The 25,520-nt window shown below is 35.4% G+C and overlaps 1 protein-coding gene across 1 annotated transcript; it reads right to left on the bottom strand.

Annotated features, from left to right (window-relative positions):
* Window positions 1-1,341: 1,341 nt before the first annotated feature.
* Window positions 1,342-24,495, bottom strand: LOC140962302 (uncharacterized). The gene is made up of 25 exons (XM_073421159.1): window positions 24,259-24,495; window positions 23,822-23,945; window positions 23,632-23,694; window positions 22,353-22,454; window positions 22,080-22,248; window positions 21,844-21,942; window positions 21,597-21,746; window positions 20,606-20,645; window positions 20,247-20,304; window positions 20,077-20,159; window positions 19,517-19,615; window positions 19,211-19,326; window positions 19,011-19,129; window positions 18,507-18,577; window positions 17,530-17,635; window positions 13,119-13,258; window positions 12,821-12,979; window positions 12,635-12,738; window positions 11,675-11,850; window positions 4,912-5,101; window positions 3,962-4,061; window positions 3,020-3,188; window positions 2,639-2,721; window positions 2,463-2,539; window positions 1,342-1,913 (listed from the first exon to the last, which is right to left on the bottom strand). Exons 1-25 carry the CDS (start codon window positions 24,328-24,330, stop codon window positions 1,742-1,744), a joined length of 2,841 nt encoding a protein of 946 aa, XP_073277260.1. The 5' UTR covers window positions 24,331-24,495; the 3' UTR covers window positions 1,342-1,741.
* Window positions 24,496-25,520: the final 1,025 nt, after the last annotated feature.

Below are 25,520 nucleotides of genomic sequence, written 5' to 3'. Positions count from 1 at the left end.
CCATGGTTGGAAAATTACAAGATTAAATAATTTCAAAATAAATAATAAATTATAACACATGTCAGTCATTGAAGGGCTCAAGGCACTGCCCTTAAGCCCAAGATCGACTTAATCGATAGATAGATCTATCCTAAATACAAGAACCGCAATTTCCTTTTCATGTCTCAAATATACAATTTGGTGTCTACTTTTAGTACTAATTTCTTTATTATTTTATCTACTTTAATTCATTAAATAAATTAATTAATTCCAACAATTTTTTTATATACAATCAAAAGCACTCGTTAAACGGGGTAAAATGTAAAATTTCTCTTTACATTTCCAATAATTTTTTTAATCCGTGTGAAATATTCTTAGAATAAGATTACAAGATACGTGTGTTCGTATGTGCACGCTTCTTTGACATATATGATTTAGAATCATATTTAAAAACATAAAACTAGTAATTGTGATATTGTGTTAGTACTCAAATTTATAGAGATTTGCTTAAAAAACAACATAAATTTAGAGTGATTATAAAAAAAAAAATTATTATCATTAGTAAAAGATGGATATTATTTATGAAATAGGCAAATGTTAATATTTTTGTATTATAAGAGAGCCAGATAGTTTCTCATCTAACTGACTATAATACATTAATATATTGGTTCGTGGTATAAGACAAATAGTATGAAAATAAGTAATATTTTTTTAATAATAAAATATATAAAAATGATAGTTAATATAAAGTTTGATTTGATTGATTAATTTGATTAAATTTGAGATAATGTGACATTACTATTTTGTCTTTTTGAAAATATTAATAAAATATTTATAATATTATTTATTAAGGGTAATATTGTAATTTCAATTCAATAATTTGATTGATGTGAGATAAATGACTGATGATTTGATTTATGTAAAAAAAATGATTGGTAGATAAATAAATAATATGACGCACCAAACATGATATTATATTAGATAAAAATGTTTATAAAAATATGGATAAATAATATAACGAATCAAACGGTATCATATGTACTAACTGAAGAAGGAAGATGAATAAAAAAGAATCTTTACTCAAACATCAAATTACATAAAGTGAGACCAAAGATTCCTTGACCGAGGCACCAAAATCCATGTTGTCTTGAATTCAAATTACATTTGTGCGACTGGTAGTTAATTTAGGGAGAGAAAAAAAACTCATCCCCATTTTATCAATCAAAAAAAATTTACTATAGGCTCGTGTGCTTAGACAATAATTATTAATTAATAATAAAAGTTAAAGATATGAAACAACTTTCCATCAAAAAAGAAAAAGAGATGAAGCAACTTGTTTGCTATGTTAATCGTAAAATAATCGAAAACAAACATTTTTCGATATTTGTAAGTAGTGCAAAGTTACCAAAAATGTAGTTCTCAGAAGGTTGTTAGTGATGGGAAAATAAGTATCCCAACAATTGCAAGAAAATGCAAAAAAAACTCCGAGAAGCTTTAGCGCTAGAGACAGATATGTGAACCCTGTCCTAAACTTAGGAATAATTGTACAAATCAAGTTGCTATCATCAGATTCGATTCGGGTTCGTACATGTTTTGACAATTTTCCTAGGCTGACCCCCTCTTCCACTCAGGGTATATATGCTGTGGTAGATTTGGCTTAGAAAGAGAATGTTCAATACAAGAAAGGTCGAACGAAGACTCTTCTTCCCTTGTTGGTGTCCACCGGAGATTCGCCTACTTAGCATTACAGCATCCAGTAGCGTTAGTTGATCTTCGGCTTCGGTCTTCTGGGCTTTAATACGATCCAGAGTACAACTGCAACAACCAAGAAGGCAGGTATCGTGGTCATGTCAAACTCTACATCAACTTTTCTTTGCTTGGTGCAGTGAATTGGATGGAGACTTGCAATTGTAGAATTCACATAATCAGCAAATCTGCAAAAGAAAAAACGAGAATAAGAGAGGACACAATCAAACTGGAAGTTCATAGCAAAATCTCCAACTATAATTCCAGTGACTCACAAGAAACACTCTAAGCTTTAAAGAAAGAAAAAAAAAACTATAATTCCAGTGACACTAAAAATATGTAAAATTTATTGTGGATCTCACAGCATTAGATTCGTTGAAATAGATTACATTGTTATAGTTATTTCCTATAGGGGATTCATATATGATGTCAGTAGTCTAGGCTTCATGGTTAACCAAGCGAATTCTTATAAATCCTCTCAAAAAATAAACTAAACTTATTCATTATAGTACTTCAATGTCATGAGAGTATGTTAGGTTTGAAAAACTAATTGTTCAGTTTGCCTTAGATTAAATTTGACGTATGGCCACTATTAACAGCCCAAGCACGTCAAACATTTGGGCGCCACCTCAACTCCAAATAAAATTTAAAGACTAGGATTAAATAAATTATATAAAAAAACTAATTTAAACAAGATATCATGGATTAAAGCAAGATGGTAATTCAAACTTGCTGACCCTTTAGACGCATCCTCTAGAGTGTGAAGCAGTCTTAAGGCATCAGTATATCTTAGTTCCCCGGTAACAGTTGAAATCTGAAAGAATACCGAAAACAAAATTCATACACAACTATCCCAAACAATTATGTAAAAGGTCAGGAAAATATTCGATATAATGCAGTAAATGACACTTACTCTTTTCCAGAGACTAACAACATACTTGTACTTGTTCATCAACTCACGTTCATGGGAATAAAATAGTTTGAAAGTCTGTTCGGCTGGTTCTCATTTGGTCAAAGAAAGTATTTTTCTCGATGAAACTAAATTTAGGAGGAATCTTCAATATAAAAAGCCAACATATACTCTTTAAACCTAATTCGATTTAAAACCCAGACATTATTTTCCATGACATCATCAGAGTGGTTCAATAAAATGGCTGATGAACGGTGTGATTCCCAAATTTGCAAACGCTCTGCCTACAACCTGCCTCAGTCGTGCAAATGGATGCTTAATTAATTTTTAACAAGAAAAGGTATCAGGTGCTATTAAAGATCTTAATACAGCAAAAAAGGATACATGTACGCTCCATGACAAGAAGATGAATGGCTGAGTTCACAAGTTGTATGGTTCCCTCGAGAGTTGTTAATATGTAACTCCGAGCTATGGTATCAGACTGGAACTGGGAGACATGCCAGCCTTGGGAGGTAACAGACAATGGGTTGCAACCTACTGACCATATCCAATCCTGTTGCAAATTGAGATGTGTTAAAATAAATGTATTACGAATACAGTAGATAAATTTCCAACTCTATTCCCCAATATAGAGTTGACATCATCATGTCTAAATGATATTAACAAGCAAAAAAAAAATCCAACAAAAGTTTCACAAGAAAAGTGAAGTATGATGCACCATCACTTCAGAGTTCAAACGATGAGTGAAAAAAGGTGGTACTTGGTCATTCTTATGTGACTGGAATAGAATTTAGCAAAGCCAGACATAATGTACAAATAAGAACAAGGAGATAATTGAAATTTATGTGCTAGTAAATAATTCTGCATGACATATACAATAAATTCAAAGGTATATCTACAAGAAAAAAATCTCTCTAACCCCGAAACAGATAATAAGAAGGCTGATAAGAAGGTACAGATAACAAACTAATGTTGAAACATCAGAGTCAAGTTTGAGTGACTTCCAAGTTTTAACAGGGGAAACTAATTCTCAGTGACCAACTCCATTCTTTGGGGCGTCCAAAGTTTCTCTATTATCTATATCAAATCCACAAGGACAAGCAGCTAGAAATCTAGATATTAAGTTGTGTGGAAATGGTATCTTAGAGTGAACATGAAAAGAAATACATATTTCCTAAATGCATACTTGGTCCTTTTAATGGGTTAGATCTTCTAGATAGATCTAGATCCTTGTTTTAACTATTTTTTCAACCCTTGGAAGCAGAATTTTCAATCTTTTCTAGGAATGTCATAAATCAGGGTAAGCTATGGTAAACAATTTACAACCTCAATGGCAGATTCATGGGCTTGACTGTAAACAAGATGAAGAGGAAGCAATCCAGCCAGGTGTTCTGAAACAGCAGCCACAGCTGCTTTTGTAGGTCTCCTGTATAATAGTAGATATTTTAACTTTTTGTGCGCCAATAAAAGCTTAACTAAAAATTTCAGGACATTTTAATAAGCAGCAATTTCCATGGCATTTTTTGGGTTGTCTTTGTGGGACGCAGAAACTAACTATTTAAATTATTAAAATGCAGGATTAATCTTTGAGAGATGCAGACACTAATTGTTTAAATTATTAAAATGCAAAAATCCAGCAAAAGATTTTCTGAATTGTTACTTTTTGTTCACCTAGCATTGAGGACAAAATGCTGAAACGAATATTCAAACTAATATAATGGAAAATACAATCAGAAACAGCGCTGCCCTTAAAATTCAGGAAAATAACTTTGCATTTATGCAAAACCATATAGAGTACAAAATCATTCCTGAAAAGAAAAAAGAATAAACAAACCCAACATTTAATCACTGATTAAGCAAGGAGCTAAAAAACTTTTGAGTAAGTTCTCAAAAAAAAATAAAATTTTGAGTAACAATTATAGTGGGTGCAATGATCAAACTTCTTCTGCGTTTAAAATAAAAAGAATATGATGAGGTGCTGCTTATTATAACTTGATAGAGATTCAAAAGGGACTAATGTCATGCAACTAAGAGTGTGACTACCATGAAGATATATGCATGACAATCTCGTCATCAGTGCTTATTTCTTCCATGTTGACGCACAAAATATCAGTGTAGGATGTCTAGATAATCTACATGCTTATGTAACTTATCTAATAAAAAATATTTCAAATTTTAGGAGTAAGAAATGAAAACCATCAAGTACAAAGCCAGCAATCATAAAATCTGAATCACTATTGTCAACATAATTCATCACCACTGTGCATTAATTTAACCTCATGTCCCAGATAAGTGACCGCCCATTGCATTGCAAATGGCTTTCCCATGATGATGACTCCGACTGAACAACAATAACCATATCAGACAGTGCCTTTGCTTGATAGTGCTTGTCAATTAACAGAGCATCACCATGAATGAACCAAAAAATAGGGATTTCCAGCGTAGACCTTCTATGTGCATGTGAGCCTACATCATCAAAGAGAAGGTATAAACTAACAAAACATTTTAATCTAACTTGAATGACACATGAAAATTTTTGGCAGTTGAAAACAAAGGACAGTTTGATATAACACAATTTAGGCAAGTTAACATTTTAGACATTTATAAACGTGCAACTATCAACAGCACAATCCTTGAGCATATTGTTCATTATTTTACCTGGCTGATGCAGTATATAATTATATTAAATACTCCAGAATTATAATGCAATAGTAGAAATCATTTTTAACATGCATAAAAGCAATCCATGTTCAGTTTGGGGTTATGTGAGCCTATTCATAATCTGTGGTAGAGAAAAATTCAAGATTTTCAATGTCCAACAATCGTATATATTTTGGATCAAAGAAGTTAAATTTTCAAAAAAATTGAAGCAATGCAAGAAGTTGGAAGGCTATGCTTGGAAGTTTAAATTATTTTATTTATTAGGCATGAACAATTATGTATATTAGTTGAATGTTGTTTTGTTAGTTTATGTTCATCAATTTTGTTTATTTTTTCTAATTTCATTATTATATTTTATTAGCCAAGAATTACCATAATAAAGCTCATTTACTATCTTCAGGTAGGTAGTTTTGTATAAATATATCTTTTAAGTGAGATTTTTAAGAAGAAAAAAAGAATTCATTATAATCAAATTGTAACTTTTTCTCCAAGCTGAGATTTTTTTCTCATCTTCTTCTTAAACAAAGACTAATCAAGGTGTGATCCTTATGGCGTTCTAAATATCAAATTATCTATGGCGTCTTCATTAAATTCATCTTATACCAATGTTCTTGTTACCTAAGTTGTTATGGTAGCGAATCGCTAGTCTCATAAGAAATTAGATCAAGAAGAAGATAGGATTTACACAAGAAGTAGAGAATGTTATTCGACTAGAATAGATTTTGAATTACAATCAAACGCATAACTGAAGAAATATTTAGATTAGATCAAATCTTTTTATATATATGGTAGGATTGTGAACAGGCATAGATTGATTCTTACACCCAAAATCATGGGATTTTGATTTGTATTCTGAAAGTATTAAAGTGAGATGTATTCCAAGGATTAATGGACATAATTTATAAAAGTTAATAATTTTTACATGGTATCAGAGCTGAAGGGTTTTTCCTTGGGAAAAAAAATGGCCAACACTGATTCCAGCTCATTGACCGATGGCAGCGTCTCAAGCCCATCCTCGGCAGCCAAAAACTCCTCTTCAGTCACGCTCTTTCCCAACTTCGACTCCTCTCTGTCCATTCCAGTCACAAACTCGATGGCCACAACTAACTCCAATGGGCGCAATCGGTAAAAATTGCAATTTGTGCCCGTGGCAAGTTAGGTTATTTAACCGGCGAATTACCAACCCCGAAGTCCACTGACCAGTCGCACAAATCCTGGTTGGTGGAGAATTCTTTGGTTCTCACATGGCTCATTAATTTAATGGAGCTCCAGGTAAATCGTCGTTACCTCTGGTTTGAGACAGCTAAAGACGTGTGGTATGCGGCCCGAAGTATGTATTCAGATCTGGGCAATGCTTACCAGATGTTTCAAAGTCGGTCCAACCTAAAGAGATGAAGCAAGGATCGAAATCTGTCGGTCAGTATTTTTCAGATTTGCAAGAACTCTAGCAAGAACTTGATTTGTTCTTTAAAGAAGACCATGCCTGTGATACATGCAGTGTTAAACTGTGGAAACATCTTGAGAAAGAAAGGGTTCTTTGATTTTCTTGCGGGTCTCAATCGCGATTTGGATGAGGTGCATGGTCGCGTGGTGGCCCGGGATCCTTTCTCATCCCCGGAAGATACTTTTGCAGAAGTTAGACGAGTAATGCTACCTGAAGCAATTCCGACGCTTCCCAATGTCCAGAAGGTTCTGCCCTTATGTCGCATAAGCTCCCGTCCTCTGCAAAATCTCACTTTGATTCAAAGTCTTCCAACCGCCCAATTTGTGAGTACTATCATTATCCTGGCCACACACAGGATAAGTAATGGGAAATTCATGGCAAACCACCAAATTGGCAGCCGAAGGAGGATGTCAAAGCTTATCAAAATCTACAACAGGGAAATCTGGTTCCACTTCTGCGCCTTTGACCCAGGAACAACTTGAACAAATCTTCAAGTTCGTGAATCAGTCTTCGGTCACCACGCAGTCCCAGTCCAGCCCTACTAACGGATCTTGTTCTATAGCAAAATCTGGTACGCTTTTTTCAGTTCAAAAATATTCTCCTTTGGACACTTGGATCATGGATTCAGGGGCTTCTGACCACATGACAGGTTGTTTATACGTGTTTTCTACCTATATTCTTGTACTCATCCTACCAATGTTGTCCTCGCCGATGGGTCTGTGACATAGGTTGATGGAATTGGTAAACATAAAACTGTCTTCAACCCTGGTCCTTCTTGCAGCCTATCATGTTCCTGTGTTAAAATGCAATCTAATCTCTGTGGCAAAACTAACTAGGGATAATAATTGTGTCGCTAAATTTCTGCTCTCTTCGTGTCAATTTTAGTACCCACTATCGGGGAAGACGATTGGCAATGCTAGAGTTCATGATGACCTTTACCACTTCAAGGTTGATTATGACAGAAGTCGACTTCAACTTGTGTCTAGCAATGTGTCTTTATCTGTGTCTAGTGATCAAGAAATAATGCTGTGGCAGCGGAGGCTTGGCCATCCAAATTTCTCTTATTTACAAAGATTATTTCCCTCGTTGTTTGGCAATAAAAATTTTACTTCGTTCAGTTGCGAAATGTGTCAATTTGCTAAACACACTCTCACATCATTCCATGCAATCCCACATGATCCGTCCACCCCCTTCTCCTTACTACACAGTGATATATGAGGACCCTAAAAAATTCTCACCTCAAATGGTAAAAGATGGTTCCTCACGTTTATAGATGATCACACACGAGTGACTTGGGTATATCTTCTTCACGATGAATCAGAAACCACCAAAATGTTCAAAACCCCAATTTTAAACCCAAACTAAGACATTACACACAGATAATGGGGGGAATATTTTAATTCTGTTCTTAGGGAATATTTAAATGAACATGGGATTATTCACCAAAGTCCGTGTGTTGATACACCCCAACAAAATTGGGTTTCGGAACGAAAGAATAGAAAGTATCATGGGCTCTTATGTTTACTATGAATGTTCCCAAATATTTTTGGGGGGATGCCATATTAACTTCTGAATATCTCATCAATCGTTTGCCAAGTCGCCCTCTCAACTTCAAAAAACCGGTATATATTCTCCAAATGCAGTATCCATCCTTCAAACCCCGTACTCTTGACTCTTCCCTTGAAAACCTTTGGGTGCACAGCTTTTGTCCATGTTCATGAGCACCAACGTAGTAAACTTGATCCCAGGGCTGTCAAGACTGTGTTTGTTGGGTATTCTCCAACTCAGAAGGGTTACAGGTGCTTTTTTCCTCAAATCAAAAAAGTATGTGTCTCCTCTGATGTCACATTCTTTGAGAACACTCCATACTTCTCATCAGCTTCGATTTAGGGGGAGAAAAAAATGAATCTAGCTTCTGGAGCAGTTTGAGCGTACCATTACCTGCTGGCCTTTACATGTCACTCCATATCCGGGCCAGCAACCTTTCCAGCCCTACCTCGAACAATAACAGCCCTTCCAGATTGGAAATCGAGAAAGAACATAAGCCTAAACATCATGTCTACCCTCGAAGGAAAAGGCCACAAATTGGAAAGGAGGTAGGGAACTCTCCTCGTTGCCAAACGGATTAACCAATGGTGGAGCCACTTAACAAATCAGGTACACCTTGTTCTATGCTTGATTCTGATATTCCAATAGCTCTTAGGAAAGGTGTTCGATCATGCAATCAACATCCGATCTCTCAGTTTGTCTCGTATTCAAAACTATCACCCTCATTTCATGCTTTTACATCAAACCTATCTAGTATGTTTATTCCAGGACTGTCGAGGAGGCCGTGATTATTCTAGAATGGAAAGCTGCAATCCTTGAAGAATTTGAAGTCAAGGACCTCGGAGCATTGAAATATTTCTTGGGAATGGAGATTGCAACAAGTAAAAAGAAAGAAAATACAAATTGGATCTCTTGGAAGAAACATGGATGTTGGGATGTAAACCTTCAATTGAACTTGGTAACAAAGAAAAGATGCTTGAAGGAGGACCAGTTGACAAGGGGAGTTATCAACGCCTTGTTGGAAGACTTATCTACCTTTCACACACAAGGCCAGATATCGCATTTGCAGTCAGTTTGGTCAGTCAATACATGCATTTTTCATGTCAGGGCCATCTTAATGTTGTGTGCCGCATTCTGAAATACTTGAAGCAAACACCAGGAGATGGGCAATTATTTGCTAAGACCATTGATAGGAGTTTAAAAGGATTTACAGATGCAGACTGGGCTGGTTCAATTGATGATCGAAAATCAACATCTGGGTATTGTACAGTGTTATGGGGAAACTTGGTCACGTGGTGTAGTAAGAAGCAATTTGTTGTGGCTAGGAGCAGTGCCGAAGCAGAGTATAGGGCTATGGCACAAGGAATATGTGAGCTTATTTGGATTAAGAGAGTAATGGGAGAGTTAAAGATAGGATTTGAATATTTTATGAGACTTTACTGTGATAAGAAGTCTGCTATCATGAGCGTGCAATCCAGTTCATCATAATCGAACTAAAAACGTTGAAATAGACCGACACTTTGTTAAAGAAAAGATAGAAGGCCCAGTTGACATTGAATATGTCTCTACTTCCCAACAACCAGCAGATCCTTTCACCAAAAGACTCACAGAGCAAACTCTTGAATTTCTTGTTCACAAGTTTGACCTCATAAATATCTATAGTCCAGCATGAGGGAGAGTGAAGAAATAATTAGATTAGATTAGATCAAATCTTTTTGTATATGGTAGGATTGTGAATAGATATAGATTGATTCTTATACCAAAAATCATGAGATTTTGATTTGTATTCTGAAAATATAAAAGAAGGATGTATTCCAAAGAGTATTGGACATAATTTATAAAAGTTTTTATTCTTCTCTCTAATTTCCTTATTTATACTAGTTGTTACAATTCCTAGTAACTAACTCATATAACTGCCCAACTCCTATTTGTGCTCTTTCCTCCTTTGTTGTATCAATACCCGCTTCGTCGAGAGAGAAAAACACCTTGTCCTCAAGGTGTGAGCTGGCAAGAATAATGGAGTTATAGAGAAAGAAATTCAGAATTAGTCCAGCCTGATTCCTTTCCCTATAGATAAAGGTAAACGAAGGCAGCCTATTTCCTTGGATGTCCAGGCAAAACTCCATGCCCGTAATTTCCTCCCCAAAGATATCACTCATTCCCATAATCATCATAAGGGTAATTGGTCCATGTTTCCTTTTACTTTTCCCAATTTTATTGTTGGGCTACCATGAAAATATCCCAAAAAGGATTTGAGATTAAGATTTCCCATCCGTATCAGAAACCCCCAGTCTTCCACGGCTTCCCTACCAGTGTTGGCTGCAACCAAGCTGAATTCGGAAGTCCATATGGAACCACTGATTTACAACCACTTGACCTATGCATCCATCCTTCTATGAGGCCTTCCCAATTTTTATATAGAAATTTCTTTGCACTTTCCCAGACGGTAGAGCCAACCGAATTTTGACGCCTTCAAGCAATTATCCGGTATTGGAGACCCGGTGATGGCCTGAAGCGATTGTCTAGCCATATATGTCCACCTGCTTGAGAGCTCACCCATGTATCAACTTGCTCGACGCTTACAATTAACCGGTTTTCCTTATCACTGCTCGAGTTTGTCATCCAATATTTGCAAACGGATCTTCAATCCCTTCGCTCAATTTGTAAGAAATTCAAGGCTCTTAGTTTGTTTATCAAGCAGCAGCATGTGATTCTCTTGAAGTGTTGCAAGTTCGGAGAGGATTTTTTCGAATTTCCATGTGTGTGTCTTCTCCCATGAAGATCAAATCAACAATTTGAGAAACAATGTTCTAAGGGATAAGAATTTGACGAGAGCACCAATGTTATGGTAGTGAAATCGCTAGTCTCCTAAGAAATTAGATAGAGAAGAAGAAAGGATCGAAGCAAGAATTATTCAACTAGATTAGAGTTTGAATTACAATCATATGCATAACCCTTCCTTCGTCTCTAATTTACTTATTTATACTAGTTACAACTCCTATTAACTAACTCATATAACTGCCCAACTCCTATTTGTGCTCTTTCCTCCTTTGTTGTATCATAAGCACTGGATCGAAGTTTTTATTCAACTCCTCGAATTCGAAAACTTCAAGCCCAAATTCAAATTATCTTGTTTATGCCTATTTTATGTTATATGTGTCTTGATTCAAATAGTTTAATCTTCTTTTTGTTTATTCCGCGATTTTGCTTGGTTTTTCCAATGCCATTCTCGTGTGCCAATGAATTGAGTATATCAACAATGTTGTATGAGGATCGTATCATAGGGCATGCTACAATTACAACTTTTGCGACACAAAAAATATGCATAACAAATCAAATAAGATCTCGGTTGATCCAAAAACACATGAAAGGTCTTGGCATCAAACCTTTCAAGGAAGCATGATCATTTAGCCTCTGCAACTGATGCTGAAGAATAGATGAATCGAGATAAGAACGGACTGTCTTTCTATAAGTTCCATTCACAAGTAACAAAGGAACAGCAGCTGCTCTCCTAGCCACTGAGAAAGCCATTGCCAAAGAGGGGTCCTCTGAAAGTGGCAACCTGAGTAAGACATCATACCCATAAAACATGACTGTACGGGTTTTATAACAAAAAAAAATAACGAAACAAAAAAAAGCAAAAAAAAAAAGTAGGGGAAAGTGATTTCCAATTTGTATGTATTTAGTTCCGGCATAGAAAATTTAGTGTTTAGCTCTTTATGCAGTGATAAGATTTGTATAAAATTTTAGTCAGTGAATCATATAGACAAAAATACAAAACTCATATAAGAAGAATTGATCTAGAAAGTCGAACTAGGGAAGTGAAGGGCTGAAGGTGGTTAAATTGAGAAAAACATATTTTATCTCACTGAAAGTTAACATTCTCGATCTTCATCTCTTTTTCCCTCGACTAAAATTAAGAATTCGGACAAACTTAGAAACAAGAATTTCGATGTATTTTCTGCAGGACAGTTTTACATAGTGAGGGAGCTATGCTTCTGTTGCACCCTCAACCTCAGCCATATCAACCAACAAATTATTCTTTATCTAAGCAATTGCTTGGTGTTTAATATTCCAGTGGAATGTGGATATTAACTTGGTGAGAGAGCAAATTACTTATCTAAACTTAAAGTCAGTCAATGACATGATAGAAAGTAGTTTTGCAAGAAAAACATTTTTGGATCATATTAAAATAGATCTACTACACAATTCCTGTTAACAGATTATTGACTTTAAATGCAACAACACAATGATGAGTCGATGACTAAAATTTTAAAATGGACAAGATAGATGAAATTTATTCGAAACTACTCGTCAGAAACAAACAAATTAAAAATATGACTTACATTTGCGTACTAAACATAGGTTGCTGAGAAGGTAAGACCAGGGAGGAAAGCCCGTCCTTGAGACTCTTTTGATCAAGGGGTAACTGTTTAATATCCCTAAATTTCTGTACATATAAAGACAGAAAAAATAAGTTGCCATACACAATCCCAGTTTTACCGAGTACTCAATCATCCACATTCCTTTACCTCCTGTGTAATAAAAAAAAGTTGAAAGGAGATTTTCTCATGATAGTGGAATGCACCATCAGCAAGAGAAGGCGATATTATGTGCCTCAAAGAACCCCACAATGTTGCCCCTAGATGTGATAGAAAAGTATCACGTGCAACAGTATAATTTTGGAAGTCCTGCGAAGTCAGAAGGCAGTCAGTGCCAGAAATTGTCTTCTGAAGATATGCATCCATTGAACAGTTCTTTCAACAAGCAGCCACAGTGAAAAGATAGTGGAGAAATCAGAAATCCAATATCTGGTATGAAATAGCTTACCTCAATAGTATCACCGAACAAATTCCAGTTCTCCATACGCTTCAATGCATCTAGGGCTTTTTTCCTATGACTTTCACCATGTTCCTCACCCTCAAAAGACTGGAGCTCATTTTTCAAATCTTTCATGCGTGCATCAAGCTCTGGCATCATGATGAGTTTTAGTTAGAAATTATACCCAACTCTTCTTCTGTTTATCTTGAAGAAAATTCTTTCTACTCTATTCGTGTGTCAGTCTCAGATGGGGGGTTGGTGGGAGGGGTTCAGAATAAAGGAGGGGTGAGGACATCGTCATTAGCTGAGAAGTCGGGTATGTCGGGGAAAAAATCCTTAGGGCAGCAATTAGGGTTGGAAGCAGGAAGGAGAAATGAAGGCTTCGAAATGATGGAAAATGAGTGGGCGGTTGAAAATGAGTGTCTATTGAAGATGGGTGTAGAAAAAGTGGATTTTTTGAATTCACAAGAAGAAAGGAAGGTTGGTGGACAGACAACATTGTAGTTTTATATGGAGTGCCAGGGGTGATGAAGTTAATCAATGAAACTATTTTCATGGAATATTAGGGGTGGGGGTTCAGCTAGACGTAGGGGGTTGATACGTGCAGTCCTTGCTAAAGAAAAACCAGATTTAGTTGTGTTGAAGGAAATTAAAAGGGAGGTGGTGGATAGGAGATTTATTGCCAGTATGGAAATCAAGGTTTGTGGAGTGGGTTACTTTACCTGCATTTGGTCAGTCAGGGGGAATTTTTATTATATGGGATCCTAGGTTCATTTCGGTTAAGGATAATTTGATAGGGGAATTTTCGGCTTCAGTCCATATTCGAAAGGATGAGTACAATGATTGGTGGTTTACGGCTGTATATGGGCCATGTAAACCAAGCTTGAGAAATAATTTCTGGGATGCATTGGCCGGGCTGAGGGTTTTATGTGGAGAGAGATGGTGTTTGGGGGTGACTTCAATGTGGTTAGAACGTCAAGTGAGAAAATGAATAGTCGTTCACAGACTTCAAGCATGCTTTGTTTTGATACATTGATACAAGAATTGGAGTTGTGTGATCCACCTTTATTGAATGGAAAGTTCACGTGGTCGAATCTAAGGGATACACCTATTTGTTGTAGATTGGACAGATTCATGTTTACTGCAGAATGGACTGAAATTTATCCATTTTCTAGACAAACAATCTTGCCACGAATCACCTCAGATCATTTCCCAGTGCTTTTGGATTTGAAAAAAATTAAGTGGGGTCCGACACCTTTTAGATTCGAGAACGTGTGGTTAAGGGACAAAAGTTTTAAAACTTTAGCAATATCGTGGTGGAACAATGCGGAGATTCAAGGATGGGAGGGATATAGATTTATGATGAAACTCAAGGCGATGAAGGTTGAAATTAAGCGATGGAATGAGGAGGTCTATGGGATGGTGGATATGAAATTAGCGGAGTTAAGACGAAAAATCAGCATGTTGGATGAGTTAGAGAGTGAGGAACTGGGGTCGGAAGAAGTAGCGAATGAAATAAAAGAAACAAAATGGTTGTTAGAAGAGTTGATATGTCGAAAAAATCAAATTAATTATCAAAAAAGCAAGATTAAATGGATTAAAGAGGGGGATCAGAATTCAAAGTTTTTTCACTCACTTTTAAATCAGCGGAAGAGTAAGGCTACCATTTACAGATTGGAAAGGGATGATGGATCGATTACGAGTGATGAGGATGAAATTGTCTCCATTGTTTTGAAGTTTTTTGAGGAGTTGTATGGTACGACAAATGCGAGAAGTTGGGGGATTGAAGGAGTGGAGTGGTGCCCCATTGATAAAGTTTTGAGTCGAGAATTAGATAAACAGTTTTCAGAAGACGAGATAAAGAAAGCAGTTTTTCAGTGTGATGGTGTAAAAGCCCAGGGGCTGACGGATTTACTTTGGCTTTTTTCCAAGAATGTTGGGATATAGTTAAGAGAGATATCATGAGGGTATTCGATGAATTTTTTCAAACAGGAAGCATAAATGGTGTTACCAACGAAACATATATTTGCTTGATCCGGAAAAAAAATGAATCTATCAAAGTTAAGGATTTCAGACCGATAAGCCTCACAACAAGCTTGTACAAGATTATAGCAAATGAATTACTTGAAGAGGGAAGGAGAAAGAAGAAGAAAGGTTGGGTGTTTAAGGTGGATTTCGAAAAGGCTTACGACAATGTGAATTGGGATTTCCTGGATTTTGTGTTGATGAAAAAGGGGTTTGGAGAGAGATGGAGAAAATGGATAAAAGGATGTGTGTCGAACGTATCATTTTCGGTTATGATAAACGGGAGGCCTAGGGGCAAAATTAAGGCGCATAAAGGGCTTAGAAAGGGAGATCCATTGTCTCCTTTACTGTTTAATTTGGTGGTGGATGTATTGGGGAGATTGATTGACAAAGCTAAGGAAAGAAATCTTATAAAGGGGATTGAGGTGGGTAGAGACAAGATAGAGATTTCTCACATTCAGTTTGCGGACGACAAACTATTCTTTGTGAGGAATGAGGATCATATCAGGTTTTTGGTCCAAGTTGTGAGATCATTCTGTCATATGTCTGATTTAAAAATCAATTTGGAAAAAAGTGCACTGTTGGGTATACACTGTGAGCAAAGTGAAGTTGTATTGTTGGCACAACATATTGGATGTGGGAAGGAGAGTTAGCCTATTACTTATTTGGGAGTGCCTTTAGGTGGAAATCCGTTAAAAGCTTCGTGTTGGGAACCCATTGTGGCTAAGGTGTCCAAATAATTGGCAAGCTAGAAAAAAGCTTTTTTGTCAAGAGGGGGAAGATTAACTTTGATATCATCGGTTTTAAATTCGATTCCGATATATTACATGTCTCTTTTTAGAGTGCCTAAAGTTATTGCGGAGTTGATGGAGAAGATTTCAAGAAATTTTTTCTGGGATGGAGTGGATGGAGATGTGCATAGCCACTTGGTCGCGTGGAAGCATGTGTGCAAACCTAAGGAAAATGGGGGATTAGGTGTTGGGAATATTATCTTGAGAAATAAGTCCATGTTGGAAAAGTGGTGGTGGAGATTTTGCGCCGAAGATGGAACACTTTAGAAGAAAATTATTGTGAGTTTATATGGGTTACAACAGAATGGGTGGGATGCGGGTTTGGCAAGAAACGTTACGTTTAAGTGCCCTTGGAAGTTTATTTCCCGAATATACCCGACGTTTCAGCAACGTGTGTCAATTGAGGTGAGAGGGGGTAATAAGGCTAGATTTTGGGAAGATAGGTGGTTGGGGGATTCTTCATTCAGAGCTTTTTCCTACTTTATTTCAGTTATCAACAGTTCATCTTTTTCGATAATACCTTGTCTACTCAATCTTGGGACTTTCATTTCAGGAGGGCAGTCAGAGATGATGAACTTTTCCAGTTGTCTGAGCTATTAGGGGTGTTAGAGAGATTTAGGTTGATAGAAGGGGTGGGAGATTTCCGGTGGGGAGTGAGGATTCTTCTGGGGTTTTTTCGGTCAAATCATTATTCGAGTCTTTTTTTCATACTAGTCATTTTCCACTTTTTCCTCTATTCAATCACATTTGGAAGGTTCCGGTTCCGAAAAAAATTCAGGTGTTCTCATGGACAGCTACTCAGGGTAAGCTACCGACCTTGGAGATGATGCAAATAAGGTGGCCCTCGATTGCTATTTGTCCAAGTTGGTGTGTGTTGTGTAGAAATGATTCAGAAACTCAGGATCATATGTTCATCCATTATCCATTCACGACCGTTTTGTGGGCTAAAGCGTTGCAAGAACTTGAGTTGGTTTGGGTGACGCCGGAATCAACAAGGGATTTATTTGGTATGGACTTAGGACAGCTAACTGGTACCAGTGGAAGAACTTTTTGGCGAGTCGTGGTTCAATGCGTATGCTGGATAGTATGGCTGGAAAGAAATAGAAGAATTTTTTATGACAAGGAAGAAACGAGAGAACAATGTTGGGAAAAAATCAAGATCTCAGTAGCCATGTGGATCAGCACTCATGAAGACTTCAAGAATGTCTCGATATTTGATATATTGAGAGATTAGGCTTTTGTTTATCATTAAAAATTTCCGTGTTATGTACTTCATGATATAGTGGACTACTAGTCCACTAATGTAATTTGTTACCATATTATTAATAAAATTTCGTCTCTTATAAAAAAAAAAGTTTTAGTAAGAAATTAGAATCCGAAACAGAATGTGCAACAAAATAGTTCAAAAAAAATTTGGTGCCGCAATTTTCACAATTATCATGGTGAAATTAATAACCCAATGAACAACACAATGTTGCTCACTAATACGAATTCCATGTCCAAAAAATCATTAACCAGTTGTCAAAACAACCAAAGGTGTGAAGACTGATAATGAAAAGACTAGGGAAGGAAATCTGTAAAGCAAGAACAAAAAAATAAATTACCTTCGCAAAGAGTAAGCTTGATCTTCCTTCCCTTACAATGTTTGAAAGCAAAAAGCTCATATATGTCGATTTCTGCGAGCAGGATATCTACGGCATGATGATCTTTCTGTAACAAAAGATAACTTGCTAGGGTTCAAGATTATACTAAACTAATAGCCCGTCGGTCTCATCTCCACCCAAAACCAAACATGCAGACAACATAACGCACAGAAGCACCATCAATTACGTTATTCTTTCACAAACAACAAAAATTAACAAAACCTTCAAGAACCCTGATAACAGTGTATAACAAGGAAGAAGAGTTACATATCACAATCAAAAAGGTACATGCTACTCTCATTCTTTCACAAAGACATGACGAAAGAGTTTTTTTTTAACTTTTCATAAAATTCAGTGACCATGACTCTAATACCCTATGTCGTCTCTTACCCCATTCAGGAAGTGAAAGAATATGATACTCGTGGCCCAAAGAGCTCCATTCCATGACAGAGAACTCGTTGTTAACAACATTAACTACAACTGCAGATGTTACAGAGATGGTTTTAGAAATTATTACGGCTATCTAGACATGTCTAAAGTTCCACATTTAAGCCTCTCCAACTATATGCATTTATGTCATGACGTCAATTTCATCCATCATGTTAATGATGCAAACTAGAGGCAGATATCCTGTAGTCTTCTTATAAAAGGTTCATCGTTCGTCAGTGAAAATATTTCGACCATTTAATACCTGAATACAACTTAATTATTCTATTATAATACTATATCTGGGGTATATATGCCTACTTTTGAGGTGAGATTGATACCTACGATGGCTAAAAATGAGTTCAAAGCTTTATCCAGTTTTAGAAAACAAAACTAGATGGTTACTCGATTTTATCGTGTATATCCACTCAACAAATTAAAAGGAGTTGACAGTTAAATCCATTCAAACCAATTCCATAATATGCAATAAAATGGCAGAAATAATTCCATACATCACCAAAAACAGCAAATTTCTCCTGAATTGCCTCTTGCAAGCGATCTTCAGCTTCATCTTCCGAAATTTCTGGATGCATAGGAAATACTGTGATAATTAGATGCGTTGAAGAGAGTGTGATGTGTTCACCATCCATAATTAACAACTAGCAAATTGTCCTATATTTTGGCCACTACCAATCTTGGAAAATATATGAGAGGACTGGATAAAGCTAAAGTCTTGTAAGCCGTCCACTCCAAATCGTTTTCTATTGTCCAAATACTTCTATGTCTATTTTCAAGTAAAGCAAGTCTGAACAGCCATCGTTCTATCAGAAATAAAATGCAAATATTAGAATAGTCAAATTCCATATTTTGCAGAGGCATATAAACAAGCCAGATGCTTAGCTCCATTTGAAATTAATAGCCTCGAGAAAATTCGCAGGCAGAAAAGCCATTACCAAAAGAGTAATTGATTTGACCAGTTACACCTCATCAAACATAACTTCACTTGACCACAATACCTGTGACCGCACCAATGGTTTTTTCTACATTTGGTAGGCTTTGTTCAGTGCGGACACCTTCTCCACCAACTGAAGGTCCCCAACAAAAAGGACCCGCAGTCAAGTCAATAAATGCCCACCTAATATAAAAATTATCTCAAATTTAACTCTTAGCAAATGAAGAGATAAAATACTAACTGGGGTGAAGAGCGAGAATTCACCTATGCTTCCCAATCCATGTATCAGTGAGGCATTCAGCGTGAAAGCCACTGAAATCCCCAGACTTTAACTCTTTCTCAAGTATGAACTTTAAATCCTCACTTTTCCCTTTTAGCAACTGAGGAAAAAAAATAAAAATAAATAAACTAATTAGAAGACTTAATTACAAAATGTTCATGAGAACATTCAGAATCTGATCTTTTCTGACATTGCATTGAACATTCAAGCATCTGCCTTTTCTTAGCACCAACATTTGTCTTTACTAGCACATGCTGGTCACAAAAACAGAAACGAAGAATAAAATGTACCTGCAAAACTTTGCTCTGGATTATTCCAGTTGTGTCCTTCCCTTGATATAGTTTCTCAATGTCGTTCAATGCATTCAAGCATCTATTATACCACTCTATCTGAACAAGAGTACAGCGAAATGACATAGAAAGCTCTATAATTTCCTCAAAATATAGAGAAAGAAATATATAACCTTGTGGTCATTTCATAACATTTGGCTTTGCCATAGACAAATTAAAAACATGATGAAAACAAAACATCCTCGATGATCGCACTTAAAAGAAAATTCAACAAGGGTCAGATGATTAAAGCTAATATGGTCAATAAAAAGCTTCCATTACTAAAAAATAAATAAATAAAAAGCTGTCATTGTTGCAGATAGCGATTTTTGGCCAATCGATCAAAATAAAAAAAATCCTGTTTAAAAGAATTTTCTTTGCATTTTGTGCAGAGTAAAAAAGCTCTTGAATTTGTTGCAAACTAATGTGTGTGAGTAGTTGCGAGTGTTAAAAAATATTTCCACTATTTATGTCCCAGATAAATCGATATCATCAAACTTTAAAGGAGGAATATGACGCACCGTATCAGTCTCCTCAATAGAAGTCCAGGAAAATTTTGCCATTGGATGCTTTTCATACAAGGGTCTTGTTATTTTATCAAGATCTGACAAGATTATAAACAAATGCAAAATATACTTCTTATCTAGTCAACAGGAAAGTAGAAAAGGATCCCAAAATAAGTTTTACACACCGGGAACATTTAAAGCAATACTCCCAGACTGAAGAATTCTTTCTTGCAACGTCTTATTCTGCAGAAATCAATGCCATCATGGCTGATTCAATAAAATGTGATGAAAATCACATTGCACGCATGTTTCACAGTAAATAGACGGAACTTGAAGAATTAGCAATAAACTAGAAATGGGTTAATTGCTCAAGATGAAACACTAATGTAGGATTAGGAAATGTTAAACGTGAAAATTTTCAAGTTTGGGACAAAAATTCAATATAGCACATGACAGGATAATCTATAGTTTGTAATCAATCTGTAATTTAGAAAATAACAATAAAAAAATCATGCAAAGGGCACCAAATTTTTGTATGGCATACCTCCTTAAGCAAGTTTACTTCAGTCTCTGATAGGCCTCTCCTGGATAATCAAAATTAAAAAATAAACCCAAAATAGGAGAAAAAACAGGACATCAAATGTATCACATAGCATCAAGGCAGAAACAATGAAGTGAATTAGTCTATAAACAATTGCAGGCTATATAAAAGACGCTGTTCTTTTATTTTTTTGTTATAAAAATTAAAAACACAGTTCAGAGACACGCTACCAAGCATTAAGTTATACCACAGGACTATTTTGGCCTTTATCTATCATGCATGATGATGGAATGTGATTCTCAGTCATGGAATTAACAGAGTGACAGAGTCTTGAGGCAATGTCTTGGTATTAACTCACACATTAGCAAACTAGCTTTAAAGGCTAATTATGGTTTTGATAGATGAAGAATGAAGCAGACAATACCAAACTACTTTTTAAATCTCAAATTTATAGCAGTTTATCTCTTTGTTTTTATGGGAAGAAAAGTGGGATATTAATTTTCGGTCAATACCATGTAAAACTAAAAAATCTTGAAAAATGGATATCTATGTAGTTATAACTTTAATAACTAAACGGATAAAGTAAAAATTGGTGGCATCTTCCATGTTGGAACTAAACTACGGCTAGTTCCAACTTAAGATCTTCATTAATCATGCCAAGCTGTTCTTTCATTTGCCAGTTTTGGGCAGGAAAATTTATTTGACGCTTCAAAAGTCATACCATCAAAGTTGGGACAGATGCAAAACATAAAAGAGAGAGCAAATTAGTTTCGTGGATGAAATACATATGCCCATATAATGTGACATTAACAAAAACCCTCATAAAGATAATCATATACAGATATAAAACTTTTTGTTCAAGGGTCATTCTGTAGATTCTCCGCACATCACTCAGCATGAAAATGATGATAATGTCAAAAATAATTTTATGACAGCACCAAAAAGTGGCAAAAGAATAACTTTAGTTCTCAAGATTTTTTATTTCTAGACTTACCTATAGCCATACTTGGCTCTTCCAGCATCACGCTTTGGGTTCAAAATAAAGATGTTATATGCATTTTCCAATTGTAAATACTCGACAAGAGAGGAGAAGAAACCATCCATCATATCAACATCAACTTGCCATAAACCTGTTTTATCATCCCTTTGATGACAATCAAAATTAAAATGATGAGGGAGACAAATTATGGCATGAAATTTAAAAGATCATAAATTTCACCTAATTCCTGGACACTAAATACCTGGTACTGGACACATCATCCCTGCGGCCAAAGATATCAATCGCACGTTCAAATATGGATGTGACTTTTTCACCCATTTGAATTGCATGGACAGAGAAGCTACAAGAGCATTTAACATAAAATAATTCGATAACCATACACACTTCCAATAGAAGAAAAAATTCAAAAGTTCCAAATCTGTTGTATAGACTATGGAACACGAACAATTGGAATGGAATAATCCATGTAGACAGTACTTGTTATTTATGTGACTGATGAGGGGAAGATGGTGGTGAAGTTCTGGATCAACATTAATCTTGTAGAAGGGCACAAGAACTTCTCCAATTTGGGGAATCCTGGTGTGTTCGAATATATGATCGATTTTTGTGAACCAGCGTTCTAATTCTTCAGCATTTAGCTTAAATTCTGAAGAATGAAAAAGGGACAAAGTTAGGTGGAAAAGAACAATTGTTCTACAAACTTCTAGGAAAGTCAAAACTCCAAAAATTTTACATAGCATCCCCACGTACCTTGGTTCCCCTTTCCTTCAAAACCAATAAATATGAAATTTACAGGGACTGGGAGATGCACTGAGTCAATTTCCAAAAGCTTCAAATAATTTGCAATATTGCCTGATATATTAGGAAAAACATTACCTTTAACTGGGGATAAACAGAAATAAATTCATTGTTATCAACTATTTATGGGGTAAAATAAATCATGCCCAACTAAAAATATTATTGCTTGTGATAAAACTGAAGCCATTGAATAAACATGCCAGAAAGAGAAAACGTCGAACAAACTGTGGATTATATTATGAATTGGCAGAGTCTAGAGAGCAAATGACAGCATGCCAGGCAACCAGGTTATATGGCCTTTGATCAACTAGGGGAGCACAAAAGAAAAAAGTACCGGCGACCTTTCTACAAAATATGCAGTAAGAAATTAACAAACTGATATCTTGTGCAGCAAAAAGTAAGTCCTCTGATTTGGTGAGAAAACCCAACGCTAAGTTGCCAATGCAAATGGTACATTGTTACTAGATCTGAACTCTAATATGTTTTAAACCTTCCCTTCAAGACTTGAAAGAAATGAACTTTCCACACACGTATATACCTATAGGCTCATTTCTGGAGGTTTATGAAAGTACAGTAACCACAGATTGTCCACACCTCATACAAGCCCCATTTAGAAGATACTGACAAATCTATATGAAAAGGCAAAATGAACAATATTTTCCGCTCAAAATATTTTTTAAATATTTTAACCATTTGGATTGCACTGCCAACTAGAATGGCGTTTGATATATGCTACCTTGGGAGATAGATATCAGCAAGCTATCCATAAATAGATTGAAAATTTAATGTAAATGACACAATTTCACAACATGGATGACTACACAAGCAACCAAGTACTTGCAGTCACTTTGAATGAGGCGAATTCAATCGACCAACAAGGCTAACATTAGTAGCCTGACATCTGAAATTTTACCTGCTGTCAGAGGATCACTTTTGACATGTTATCAATTGTATCTCAATGCTGTGCCTCCTGGAAATTTCACTATAATCGAGAGCCTAAACAAGAAAACCCCCCCCCCCCCCCCACGCTCCACAGAAATAAATAACTTAAGCATCTGAAAAGAACCTTTGTGACACAAAACTTAAGGCATTGAATTCAAGTAGCAGCAGCTTCGTCAAAGGAACAATAATAAATAATTCAATCAAAATGGACAAGACAAAGTTAAAGTGATACAAGCTTGTGAACTGAGCTTGTTGTCTGAAGAGACATATTTCCAAACAAAATGACTACCTGCCTTCGTGTAGTTGACGATACTCAATTTGCCCAGATCAGAGGATTCCAAATCATCAAAATCTGGATCATCAGAAAATTCGAATGGCATCACAGTAAAAATAATAATGATAATCATATGTGCTTCAATGAAGGTATGCAAACATATGCATGACAAATAAATATCGACTGGTTACAAAGAAAGTCATACCACTGCGTATCACAGACTCACTCCAGAACCGACTCTTCTCCTTGAGGTTGAACAGAGAAAATACTGATGATTTTCCACTTTTACGACTCTCAAAAGAAGAACCATTTGACCTATCACCGCAAAACTGAAATAAAAACCATACCAATGATACATCAACTTGTCATTATTGCCAGGAGATGTATCAATCTACTCGATTCTTTTCACATTGACTACTATCTGAATCCTACCAAACAATGCAATTGCCTTAAGCATAAATACAGATACAAAATTTTACAATTACACATTTATACGAGACAGCAAGGGGATGGTCCAAAATCCAAATTGTGAAAAATTAATAGATTCCAACAAACTTGATAAACAGTTGAGGAACGAATTGCAGTATACAATAGCAAAATAACTAAAAAAATAAGATAATTGATCGCTAAAAGATCACTCACCACGAGGAAAATCAGTATCACAGAGAAAATTTGAGCAAGTTTATGATTAAACATCGAGGCCGATCCCCTCATTTGATATTGAAAATTCTTCAACAAACCCCAATTTCAGACAATTTAAGCAAAAATCATAAACCCAGAAATCGAAACTCGGGTAGCTACCGATCTGGGATTTTGCGAGAGAGCGACGAGTGTGAAGGATTTGGCAAGGACCATCTGACTTGAAAAGCGTAAATTTGCAAAAATAAAAATATAGATATAATTTATTTAAGCAAATAAAATTTGAATTATTATTTATTATTGATATTAGTGCTTACACACATATATAATATTTTTTTGTTAATTAATTTGATTTATATTTGATGAGGCTAATGCTTAATATCATAGTTGAAAAAATTAATATGATAGTCATATCATAATTTTAAAATTATTGAATGACTAAAGTACAATTTGAAAGATTGAAATATGCATATACTAAGATAAATATAAATGAAATTAATATTTTTTATTTATAAAATAATTAAATTTATAAATTAATTTAAATTTAAATATACCAAAAGTGGTTTTAGAAATATTTATTTTTCTATTCTTTTTTATCTATGAACTATGATGATAATAAGAAGCATAATTCACATGTGTTGTGTGTTTGCGCGCAAATGAAATGGATGTTGATAATTTGAAATTATATATAAATGTGCAATTGAATTTGAGATAAAATAATGAGAAGTTGAAAATAAAAAATTCGGAAAAAATGTGGGTTAAGGATTGGGAAATATGAGATGGATAGTTATTTATCTGATGGAAAGTTGAAGAAAAATTTGCGTTAGTTGAGAAATTATCTAATATTTTTTTCTCAAAAAAGAAAAAATATATACGAAAAATTTGCTCAACGTTTCACCAAACTAATTCAAAAACGGCTACTATGACACTTTTTTCCATAATAGAATTATAAGTATGGTATAGATAGATAATAATTTTATTATGTTTAAAAAATAATATCTGTTTTTTGTTTCGATCAGAAAAATAATATATACTTTCGGAAAAATTGCAATTTTAATCCAGTTAGTTGGTTTGTTTTGGGTTTTATTCATTTAATTTATCAAAATTTGATTTTCATCTGGTAACTTGGGTTTTTTTTTATCATTGCTTGCTCAAAACCAATAAATCTATCGAATATGATTTATTTGACACTGATATTATCCTATGTAAGGATGACAATGAGGGCGGGTCTAGACATGTTCGGTCAAACCCATTACCAATCATGC

This window comes from Primulina huaijiensis, chromosome 17 (genome assembly GCF_012295235.1).
Source record: "Primulina huaijiensis isolate GDHJ02 chromosome 17, ASM1229523v2, whole genome shotgun sequence".
In the NCBI taxonomy this organism is placed as follows: Eukaryota; Viridiplantae; Streptophyta; class Magnoliopsida; order Lamiales; family Gesneriaceae; genus Primulina; species Primulina huaijiensis.
Note: the sequence above shows the minus strand (reverse complement) of the source record. Positions and strands in the feature narration are given on the sequence as shown.